This window comes from Carcharhinus amblyrhynchos, chromosome 4, assembly GCF_965287045.1.
Source record: "Carcharhinus amblyrhynchos chromosome 4, sCarAmb.v2.hapA, whole genome shotgun sequence".
NCBI classification, from domain to species: Eukaryota; Metazoa; Chordata; class Chondrichthyes; order Carcharhiniformes; family Carcharhinidae; genus Carcharhinus; species Carcharhinus amblyrhynchos.
The window spans coordinates 51,430,175-51,442,923 of record NC_137327.1 but is presented as its reverse complement, the minus strand read 5'-3'; the positions used below and the strand labels follow the sequence as shown (position 1 = coordinate 51,442,923).

The window sequence follows — 12,749 nt, the reverse complement described above, 5'->3', positions numbered from 1 at the left end:
TTTTCTGGTTGTATCACAGCTTGATATGACTCCTCCCTGCTCTGTCCAAGACCGCAATAAACTGCGAAGAGTCGTGAATGAAGCCCAGTCCATCACTCAAACTAGCCTCCCACCCACTGATGCTGTCTGTACTTCCTGCTGTCTCAGAAAAGCAGCAGCATAATCAAGGACCCCATGCACCCCAGATGTGTTCTCTTCTGTTAGGAAAAAGACACAAAAGTCTTAGGACATGTACCAACCGACTCAAGAACAGCTTCTCCCCTGCTGCCATCATACTTTTGAATGGACATATCTCGCATTAAGTTGATCTTTCTCTACATCCTAGCTATGACTGTATCACTACATTCTGCACTGTCCCCTTTCCTTTCCTATGAAGTTATGCTTCATCTGTATAGCATGCAAGAAACAATACTTCTTTGTATGCTAATACATGTGACAATAATAAATCAAAATTTCCTGTGAAGTTAAGAATGAGAAACAGAGAAAGCTCCAAGTTTGAAGTGAGAAAGAGGCAGGAAACAAGTTTAAAGCAAAATAGGCCAATGAGAAGCAACGAGTCTAGGAGACAGCCAAAGATGTGTAACTCCTTACTATGGACCTGTGAAGCAATGGTATTCTTTTGGTATGGCTGAATACCTGAAGAATGTGTCTGAAATGTTTTCTTTTGTTAAAAGGTCATCAGTGGGTATTGGAATTTTCTTGGCATGCCTGCCCTGGAATTGGGGCAGACAAAACTTGCAAAATGGCATTCTCTTCTGGCTTCCGTCGGGATCTTGCGAACCTCGGGCAGGCATGCTGTTAAATTTCTGGCATGTGACTCTGTTCAGTAGCTTCTCTCCACATCTTTCAACAAAGTATAAATTCAGGATCTATCAGGCTTAGTTCCACACGAGGGTCTGATTCATGCCCAGTAGTAACACCAACTGGGGTATTGAAACCAAAAGACAAAATGCTGGAAAACCTCAGCAGATCTGGCAACATCTATTAGGAGAGAAGAGAGCTGACATTTCGAGTCCAGATGACCCGTTGTCAAAGCTTATCTCTGCAGCAGCATCCTGCAGTTTGTTGTCACCTGTACTATCCTTGTACCAGTTGTTTCACTACAAGCAGATCCTGCTTCTGTACTGCCCTTTAAATTACATGCCATGTCAATACCTGAGTTAGTGGCTGAGACTGTGACATCAGTTGATGGTATGCCATCTTTATCACTGTTTTGCTGTTTCTCCATTGCCTGGCCAAGGCACAAAAAGTTTGTGATACAGGGAGGGGAGGGTTGTTGCTAGGATAGTAGGAGATGCCTGGCTATAGTATTTGAAACTTGTAAGTTGAATGCATGTGTGGAATGTGAGAAGAGTCAGGTATGATGCCATCAGATTTGGTCTCGGGTCAGCAGTGCATGGAGGATAGAGCATGCTGACACGCTTGTCCCATTATAGTTAGTTCCTGCTGTCTCTGCTTGAACACCATCTTGCCCTGTAAAAGAGAGGGACATGTCAGTTCGTATCATGTCATCTGTTTGACTGTCATTATTAAACAGGCAGTAGTGTGTGCAGCATGAGAGATGTGGATGTGTGCATTGCTAAGCACATAATTGATATAGGTTGGAAAATATGTAGGGGTCTGGTGAGTTGAGTAGTTTATAAAGATAGTTTGGAGGATGGGGGTGTAGAAGTTACAAGTGACCTTGCAATGTGTTTGACTTGGTGTACCTGCTTCCAGGTCTTCTGGCCTTGACTGCTAATATTGACCTTCATGACTGTTTGCTCCTATTGTCTTTTTAAGCACGAGTCTGGAGGACTACCCGGGTGTCTGTGGATTCGGGGCATCTCTATTAATTTGCACTTTTTCCACGATGGCCTCCAGTGCACTCAAGAAATTATGGGAGCTTGTGTGATTTCAAGTTAAGCTGTTCTTCCCTGTATTGCAAATTAAAATCACCTTGTGTATAACTGCCTGCACCTGCTCCATCTGTATAGTACACCGCCCTTTTTACAGGTGCAGTCTTGCTTTTTAAACCATGCAAAGCAGCTTTAGCTGCTGCTAGCACATTACAGTTTTGTCCGTTGTTGATAGGTCTAGCAAATCAACAGCAATCAATAAACTGAGCAAGCAGCACAAAGCTGCAATCAAAAGGCTTGGATTATTTGTGCATCATAATTCCTGCAACTGTTTAACAGATAGTTGAACTTAGCCCCCAGTGAATAATGGTAGGAAGGACTACTACTTACATGGCGAAAAACTGCAGCATGCTACGGTGCAGAGGGACCTCAGGGTCCTTGTGCATGAGTCACAAAAACCCAGCCTGCAGGTGCAGCAGGTGGTCAGGAAGGCGAATGGGATGCTGGCCTTCATAGCGAGGGGGATAGAATATAAAAGTAAGGAGGTCTTGCTGCAACTGTACAGGGGACTGGTGAGGCCGCAGCTGGAGTACTGTGTGCAGTTTTGGTCGCTGCACTTACGCAAGGATATTTTGGCCTTGGAGGGAGTGCAGAGGAGGTTCACTAGGCTGATACTGGAGTTGAGGGGGTTGAGCTATGAGGAGAGGCTGAATAAACTAGGCTTGTACTCGTTAGAGTTTAGAAGAATGAGGGGAGATCTCATTGAGACGTATAAGATGATGAATGGGATAGATAGGATAGATGTGGAGAGGCTCTTCCTGCTCAAAGGAAAGTAGGACTAGAGGGCACAGCCTCAGGATAAGGGGGGGGGGGCAGTTTGGAACGGAGTTGAGGAGGAACTTCTTCACTCAAAGGGTGGTGAATCTCTGGAATTCTCTGCCCGTTGAAGTGGTGGAGGCTGCCTCGCTAAATATATTTAAGACGCGGGTAGATAGGTTTTTGATAGGCAAGGGGATTAAGGGTTATGGGGAGAAGGCAGGAATGTGGAACTGAGCCACTTCAGATCAGCCATGATCTTATTGAATGGCGGAGCAGGCTCAAAGGGCTAGATGGCCTACTCCTGTTCCTATTTCTTATGTTCTTATGTTATGTTCTTAATATGGTCCTGGAAGACTTCCATGATAAATTTATGGCTTGTTCTATTATCAAATTTTGTTACTTCTTAGCTATGAAAAATAATTGGAACTTTGGATGAAAAAAGTGTTTGAATAGGGTTGAGCTTGGTTGTGCTTTCTGACCCAGTTATGAGCAGGAGCAATGATGCTTGAGGTATGTTATCCATCACAGAGTGACCTGACTATTTAGTTGGAAGTGCAATGTGTCATTCCGATCAGGGAGATCTCAGTCAATTGCTGCTATGTTTTGTGATCTCAGCTACTGGGTGTGACATCTGGCCTCCACAATGTGCCTTCCTGTTTCTAATCCCATAATGTTTCACCCCGTGCTGGAAATTGTAACTGTTCTTGATTGTGTTGATCTGTTCTGTCTGATATAATTTCTCTGCCAGGAATGACTGTTCAGACTGCCCTGTGGAGTGAAAAACTGGGCAGCAAGTGCAGAAGGGAATAGTGATGAAGATAACACTCTTTGCCACTACAGTACAATCTTTGTTGTTCGGCATGCTCGGGGAATAGGTGGGACTGGTTAATCAAAAATGCCAGTTAACTGAGAGTTATGTTACTCCTGACACAAGACAAAGTGCTGCTTTGTCTGTGAAGGATTCAGAGGCGGGGAAACAGCTGGACGATCAAGGGCTCCAGGAAAACTCGGGGTCACAGTAAATGTCAAGCTGTCAACTTCAGACTGGCTTTTGAAAAAAATCAAGTTGTCAGGTCACTGGTTGCTCCAACTGTTCAAGCACAATAACCAAAACTGTCCCAGTAATTTAATAATTTCAGTGTAAAGCCTGAGAGAAGCTTTTGTAGATTTATAATCCAATGCTTCTGCGATTTAGTTTTTAAGGAGTATATTATCTAAACAGTGACCATCTTTTTTAAAGAGAAAATCAAGCTGTCAGAAATTCTGACTGGTGCAGTGCAGAATAAAAGTTGAATTGATGCAACCCTTTCCATATTAAAAGGTTGTTCCCATTTATGGAAGAAACTGGAACTAGGAGATGCAGCTGAAAAATAAGGGGCCTTCCAAAAACAGATGGGAAGATTTTTTTCCTGAGGGTCGTGAACTCTCTTCCACAGTGTTGGGGAAGAATCAATGAATATTTTTAAGGTGGAGGTAGGTAGATTCTTGACTACAAGAGAGTCAGGGGTATATGGAATGTGGAGTTGGGGCCACAGTCAGATCAGCGACAATCTTATTGAATGAACATGCTCAAGGGTCCAAATGGCTGACTGCTCCTAATTTGTATGTTCATATGTTTGCATGACACATTCAATCCTGGAAACTGTTTTTAGTCATTCATGGGACATGAGCATTGCTGGCTGGCCAGCATTTATTGCCCATCCCTTGTTGCCTTGAGAAGGTGGTGGTGAGCTGCCTTCTTGAATCGCTGGAGTCCATGTGCTCTGGGCTGACCCACAATGCTATTAGAGAGAGAATTCCAAGATTTTGACCCAGCGACTGCAAAGAAATGGTGATATATTTCCAGGTCAGGATGGTGAGTGGCTTGGAGGGGAACTTGCAGGTGGTGGTGATCCCATGTATCTGCTACCCTTGTCCTTTTCGATGGAAGTACTATCTAAGGATCTTTGTTAACTGCTACAGTGCATCTTGTAGATAGTAGTATGCACTGTTGCTACTGGGTGTCAGTGGTAGAGGGATATACTGTTTGTAGATGTGGTGCTGATCCAGTGGGCTGCTTTGTCTTGATGTCAGGTTTCTTGAGTGTTGTTGGAGCTGTACCCATCCAGGCAAGTGGGAAGTATTCCATCACAACTTATGCCTTTGTAGATGGTAGATAGGCTTTGGGGAGTAAGGAGGTAAGTTACTTGCCACAGTATTCCTAGCCTCTGATCTGTTCTTTTAGCCACTGTGTTTATATGGTGAGTCCAGTTGAGTTTCTGGTTAGTGGTAACCCCAAGGATGTTGACAGTGGGGGTTTCAGTGATGGCAACACCATTGAATGTCAAGGGGTGGTGGTTAGAGTGTCTCTTATTGGTGATGGTCACTGCCTGGCATTTGTGTGACACAAATATTACTTGCCACTTGTCAGTCCAAGCCTGGATATTGTCCAGATCTTGTTGCATTTGAACATGGACTGCTTCAGTATTTAAGGAGTTGTGAATGGTGTTGAACACTGTGCAATCATTGGTGAACATTCTCACTTCTGACCTTTATGATGGAGGGAAGGTCATTGATGAAGCAGCTGAAGATTGTTGGGCCTAGGACACTACCCTGAGGGACTCCTGTGGAGATGTCCTGGAACTGAGATGACTGACCCTCCACAACTATCTTTCTATGTACCTATGTACTAGGTATGACTCCAATCAGTCGAAAGTTTGCTCCCGGATACTGATTGATTCCAGTTTCACTATGGCTCCTTGATGTCTCACGCGGTTGAATGGAATTGAGGAGGAACTTCTTCACTCGAGTGTGGTGAATCTCTGGAATTCTCTGCCTGTTGAAGTGGTGGAGGCCTCATTGAATATATTTAAGTCACGGGTAAACAAGGGAATTAAGGGTTATGGGGAGAAGCTCATTGAATATATTTAAGCTTCTGATAGACAAGGGAATTAAGGGTTATGGGAAGAAAGCGGGAAAGTGGAACTGATCCACTTCAGATCAGCCATGATCTTATTGAATGGCGGGGCTGGCTCGAAGGGCTAGATGGCCTACTCCTGCTCCTATTTCTTATGTTCTTATTATGTTCTTATGAATGTGGCCTTGATATCAAAGGTTGTCACTCTGATCTCACCTCACCTCTGGAATTCAGCTCTTTTGTTTGAACTAAGGCTGTAATGAAGTCAGGAATTGACTGACCCTGGCGAGATCCAAACTGGGTGTCACTGAGCAGGTGCAGCTTGATAGCACTGTTGATGACCTCTTCTGTTGCTTTACCAATTGAGAGTAAAATGGTCGGTAATTGGCCGAGTTATATTTGTCTTGCTTTGTGGACAGGGCAACTAACCAGGTGGAAGTAAGGTCGAAAGCTAAACTGACCAAAACAACAAGGATTTGTTTCAGCAGGTATCAGGCTCCAACCAGGAGACTTTGAGAGAGGCTGTTGATTCCACTGTAGCATTCTAGACGAACTCTAATTTTAAGAGAATAAAGCAGTTCAAGGTTTTAATAATAATCCTGCTTCCAGGTGCCAACAAACCATGCAACAGATGCAGTCGGTATGTTGTGCACTATGACTGGCATAAATGATTAAACTCTGCTTACTTTGATTATCATGACTTTGCAGTTATTTCTGAAGGGGGATTTTTTGATAGCTTTATATGAAGTGGGTATTTATGGATATGCTTGTTTTGAGCATGTCAAGAAACCCAAAGGAAAAGCCACATTTTTACATTGACATTTGAGTAAGCCCTAATCCAGCTACTCTGGTGTTCTGTTTAACAATAAGTCAAATTAATTTGAAATGAAAGTAACTGCCTTTAAGGCACTGCTTGCTTGTTCTGCTTTCACTTGCCAGGAAATGTAATCAGTAAGTCAATACTAGAGAAATGATATCCAAAATAAACCAAATGGAGGACTTTTCATAGTATGATGTTGTTGCAAGTGAATGGTCCTTTGTTGACGCATTTAGAAGTTCAGCAGTTCCTTTTGCTAAGCCAGTTTGTCCATTATCTTGTGGTTAGATTGCGAGACGCCCTCAATCAAACATGCATTATCAGTGGCTCAGTTTGAAGTCAGATGTGTACGAAAGAGATCTCGCTTTTACTTGTATTGTTTTTATGTAATTCTTAAAAACTGTATTATAGATGTACTAAGTGACACATATTTGGAATTTAACGTGTTAGGATTAACACTTGTCCTATGTGTACCAAGAGATCCAACTAATAATAGTAGAATCATAGAATAGTTAAAGCACAGGGGGAGGCTGTTTGGCCCATCATGTCTGAACCAGACAATGAGAAAAATCCATCTACAGTCAGTCCCTTGCCTTTTTCCCCTGTAGTCTTGGCAATGTTCATGTTCTGATGAGTCCTTTTGATTTTGCCTCCACAGCATTCTCAAATAGCTCACTTCCAACTACTCCCTGCATGAATCTTAATGTCACCATTGCTTCCTTTGCCAGTTATCTTTTTGGTGCTTAATCTTTTTGCCAGTAGGAACAATTTCTCCCTTTTTCACTTTTCCTGATCCCTCAAGATTTTGAATAGCTTTATCAGATCTCCCCTTAACCATCTCTGTTCTAAGGAGATCAGTCCAAGTCTCTCCCAAGTTTTCAGTGATTGGTTCTAGAACTGAGATATTTCATTCTTACAAATCTTTTCTGCACCCACTCTAATGCCATTGCCTTTTGGCTAAGATCAAGTGTAGTATGGACATGCTGTGCTTGGTTGAAGTCATTATATTACATTTCAGCTTCATTTGAAGCAATTTTTAAAAACGGCATCTTGGCCTTTTGGTTAAGATGCAAATAAGATCAAGCCTTGGAGGAGGAGCTACACGTACTCCAATCAGCTTAGATCATGTAGATCAAGCCCAAAACAGGAGGTGAGGTGAGACTCTGAGTTGGACTTGATTGGATTGAATTGGAATAAAAACAAATGCCTTCACTTCCGAATGATGATTTGACATTTATAGAATTTATTAAAAATGAGAATTCTGCAGTTTTTCTGCTGTAGATTTACTTAATGATTCCCTGTCTGACCTTCATGTTGAAGACAAAATTGCTACAAACCTAAATTGGACAACTACTTTCATTTTGAAGTTGGTTTTAATTTAATTACAGTTTTCTGATTAGATACAAGTTGTTTCATGTTATTATCACTAACCAGTTTTTTTATATTAAGTGTAACGTACAGGTTTTGTTGTACTCATTTTTAATGAGTTTGCCAGTTTTAAACCAGAACGATCTCAGTCTTGGCCTCTTGCAGGACTAGAAGTTTTAAAACAAGAGACAACTGTGGTTAAAAATGTCCCTATTCTGGGATTGTATCAGACGCCATCTGATGGTGGTGGGCGGATTGTCTTGTACGGAGATTCCAATTGCCTGGATGACAGCCACAGGCAAAAAGGTAAAAAAAACTGATTTGTATTTCTATAATCTCGAGGTTTAGAAGAAATCTGCATAGTCTCACTGTCAAAAATGCAGTCAAGTGTATATGTTTTTGAATGTGTGCCTGCTATTGCAGTTGATGACAAATTGCTAGTAATCTTTTGTTGTTTCAGTCCCCCTCAATTGTTCAAAGCCTATTTCCATTTGTTTGACTTATCTTTACCACTGGACGGAAGTGCAGCATCCTGGAATAGTAGTCAGCCAAAGGTCAGCTCCATCTGCCGTGTCTGGCTTTTAGCAGTGGCGATCATCTGCAGACCTAAACTAACCCCACCTTCTGGACAATGTGGTGAATGGCTGCTCGTAAAACTCAATTCTATTACTTTGTAACCTATAGTTTCACTGTCTCTTGCAATGATTGCTGTGCATTAACTGCTCAGCATATTTTAGCTGTTAACATTTGCAACAGATAAAACAAATGAACCAAAAACTAACAAAACTACCCAGAAAACTTGGTAAGATTTTATTTTTATACAACACAGCTGTAATTACAGCCTTGTAGATAAAAATTCAGAGAATAGTTTATAATTGTTGAAATCTTGCTATTGATGTTACCTGATGGGGAGATGGTGATCTGATGTTCAATTGTTTGGGGCAGCAAATGGCCACAAATCGATCAAAGGTGAAAGTGACGGTGCACCAGACAGAACAGTCAGTGGCTGCATAAAGCAGGACGGCGTAGATGTTACACATGGGGACCAAGCACGGGAAATAAAACTGTTCCTGATTTTTAAAAAAAGTAGTTACCTGAATGCTCAAGTTAATTACTATTTTGCAATAATTCACAGTATTTATTGTTCTAAATATAAACCATCTGAATTCCTCAATTAGAATGCAGTCTGTAATCAGTCCTAGGCATAGTTATTCCATGTCTGTGGTTCATTTGAATTGCATGGGTGTACTACAAATTTCACTTAACAATTCCTGGCTCCCATTTGTGTAATTTCATGTCTTGTATTCAGCACAGTTGTAAGTTGTTACACCTCCAGCATCTCCAATGTATGAAAATACCCATAAGATGTAAATCGATGGGCAGTGACTGAAATCCTTTATTGATAAATCACAAACCATCCATTGTTAACAATGCTGATTTGCAACCTGTAATTCTAGCTTTGTGCTTTTTTTTAAGAAAAAGCCTTGTACAGTAGGCTAGGTAGTTTTTGTTACATTTGTTTTATCTGTTGTGGATATCAGACTTAATGTTTGATTCTGATGAATATGCTATGACAACAGCCACTGCTCAAATTAATTAAACATCACATCACTTTTTTTGAAAAACATCACACTGTTTTCTTAGACAATTTGTGTTTACTCGGATGCAATAAGAATTATATGAAAAAGTCACCAATCAAACACCAGATACGACCACAAAAAAGACAACACGGTGTCATAGTGGTTAGCACTGCTGCCTCACAGCACCAGGACCTGGGTTCAATTCCAGCCTCAGGTGACTGTCTGGGGAGTTTCCACGTTTTCCCTGTATCTTTGTGGGTTTTCTCTGGATGCTCCATTTCCCTCCCATAGTCCAAAGGTGTGCAGGTTAAGTGGATTGGCCATGCTAAATTGCCCCTTAGTTTCAAAGAGATTAGCAGGGGAAATATGTGGGGTTATTGGGATAGCACCTGTGGTCAGTGCAGACTCAATGGGCCAAGTGGACCTCCTGCACTGTAGGGATTCTATGATGATTATTTTGTACAAATCAGTGAAATTGCTAGATTAATTTTTCCAGCCTTTAGAGCAATGTTGGTTTGTCACCTAACTCTGCACATTTTTCAAAAAATACAACGAATAAATACAACTAAATAGTTTGGAATAAAAGTACTCTCAAAATTGCGATCTTCTGTTAGAAATTCATCCAATAAACTTTGTTCTTTGGAGGATTCAAGGGAATTCAGTTTGGCTCCTTTTACTTCGTATTCCTGTCGCTATTGAGCAATCAGACTACCATTTTCCAGCAGGTACCAATTTCTTAAAGCCACCCGGAGAATCACTGTCTGTCATTCTGCTTCTGAGCTGATCAAACCAGGGAATATGCTCCATTCAGCATACTCATTCTTCAGTATTTTTAATATTTGAGTAGTTTGATGTCTAGGAACTTTGCTAGTCTGGAAGAGTGGGATGTGAAAAGTCACAAATCCAGAAGCAGTTGGAGGCATGCAGAGTTGGGCAGTTGAGCAATATGATAGGTTAGAGAAAATCTAAATCAGACAGGTGAGCAGCTTTGTGAGAACAAATATAAAGGAAATTATTAATTGCAAAATTAATTGGACTATGCTACACATTCAGAGTGAAAACGATTCAAATGACAGTGCCTTGTACATTAGAATATTGAAGTGATGTGGAATGTGATCTGGAAAAATAAAAACCATGGCCAAATTATACTTTAAAGTCATCGATTTGAATGCAATTTATTTGTTGACATTTTGAGTGCATTCATTATATCAGTGATTTAAAGTTATGATTATTCACTATGATTGATATAAGTACTGGAAGATGGTGACAAGACTAAACAGGCAAACAGCCTGTGTGTACACCTTATGCCCCCATCTTGGCAGCCAGTCAGTCATAATCACTTTAAATCAGACATTAAATACAATCAAGTGGATAAACCATCTTTGGCAATTCCTGAGATCCCCAGCTTCACAGAAATCCTTCTTCTGCCAGTTCAATTCACTCCACATGATATCAAGAAATGGCCGAAGGCATTGGATAATACAAAGTCAATGGGCCCTAACAATATTCCAGCAATAGTATTGAAGCCTTGCGCTCCAGAACTTAGTGCGTCCTTAGCTAAGCTGTTTCAGTACAGTTACAACACTAGCATCTACTCAACAATGTGGAAAATTGCCTAGGTATGTTCTGTACTCAGGAAAAATCCAACCCAGCCAATACCAGCCCCTCAGTCTACTTTTGATAATCAGAAATGATAGAAGGGGGCATCAAAAGTACAATCAAGCAGCACTTATTCAACAATAACCTTTTCACAGACGCTCAGTTCGGGTTCTGTCAAGGTCATTCGGCGGCTGACCTCATTACAGCCTTGGTTCAAATGTGAATGAAAGAGCTGAATGCCAGAGCTGATCTGAGGCTGCCCTTGACATAAAGGTAGCAACAGCAGTTCCTACACCTTGGGGACAGCAGCAATTCATCACCACCCTCTGGTAGACAACTAGGGAAGGCCAATAAATGTTGGTATAGCCAGCAATGCTCACTTTCTATAAATTTTTTTTTAAATGAACCTTGAGATTTTTGCTCCACCAGCAGCAATCACCCAGTCAATTGATGGGACTGATGTGTATCACATGATCCACCACAATGCCTTTGAGAAAGAATGACATACACACAATTCCATTTGAAGTAAATTGTAACCGGGAAGGTTAATCGTTGTGCAGTCGCAAGAGAGTTTAATGCTTTCAAGAAAGTAATTCAAACTGGAGAAAGGAAATTTGCTAGGAAATGCACCTGCAGAAAAAGATTGAGCACGTGTCCCAACTTTGGTAGAAGGTGTTGATGAGCATCAGCAAAATGATATATTATTGTCCATTACTTCATCTGACTCCAAGGAAATGAAGGACGATAATATTCTAGAATTTGAGGTAGTGCTTGGTGTTGCACATGATTCATGAAAAAGCACGATTTTAGTATTCCACCAGAAAACATTACACAATGCCTGCCACCCAACATTGACAATATATCATCAAATTCTACTGGTTATCCAACATAGAGCAAAAAATGTTTCAATTGGCCTGTGTTAGAAATGTGGATGGGACACTGATGAGCATGATGCCATCAAACAAAATCATTTTGAAGACAGTCTTTTTTTAAAAAAGCCCTTGTCAAGACGACTGGGCACAAGATGTAGTTTGCTGCGGCTCCATCTGGCTGAAATTATTACCTTTGTACTCAAATCCAGATGATGAGTAGACATTATAAAGAGTAACGATTTCTATTACTGATCCCTGGGGAGCACCACTGTATACTTCAGCCTGAAAAGTAATCATATATCTCGAAATAAATTTTGTTATTTTGCGAAGTATATGTTCTTGTATTGGACCATTTAAAATTCTAAATTGGATTATATTTAGATATAATTGTGTATGAGTAAGAGCAGGATGCATGCATTGAGAGAGTATGTGTATATAGAGAGAGAGAGCAGGATGCGTACATTTAATTAGCATACCGACATTTAAATGCATTCGCACATTTGGGATATAAATAAACTTAATGTCAGTATCCAGCACAGTTACTGCATATGGTGTGTGTCCTCAATGCTAAAAAAGTAACATGTTAGTGTAGATAATGCAATTATGTTATTGCATTATTTACACTGATTATTGCTGCGAGTAGAGATCCTGATATACCTGAAGGATTTGATATTATATTTTTATTTTATCGATAGCAGAAAACTTTAGAACTCATTTATTTCCACGCAAAAAAATGCAGTTCTTGTGCAGTTGGTGAATCTGATCGTTTAAGCTGAATTCCACAACTTACTGAATTGCTGGGTGAGTTACTGATCTTCATGTCTATATATTTCAGTAGGATGTCTGCAGAAACAAGTGTTAGATTAATGTTGAGGAAGCTGACATTCACCAGAGACTTGTTTTCCAATTGAAAAGAATCAATGACTAGAGCAGAGTCAACTATAGATTTTCTGGCTACAC

The 12,749-nt window shown here is 40.7% G+C and overlaps 1 protein-coding gene across 2 annotated transcripts in view; it reads left to right on the top strand.

Annotated features, from left to right (window-relative positions):
* Positions 1–12,749, top strand: part of mbtps1 (membrane-bound transcription factor peptidase, site 1) — a 137,676-nt gene that overhangs the window by 110,574 nt on the left and 14,353 nt on the right. For both annotated transcript variants that reach the window (XM_080187133.1, XM_080187132.1), the window contains exon 19: positions 7,904–8,044. In XM_080187133.1, the coding sequence (XP_080043259.1) occupies positions 7,904–8,044 (141 nt within the window). The remainder of the gene's footprint in view (positions 1–7,903; positions 8,045–12,749) is intronic.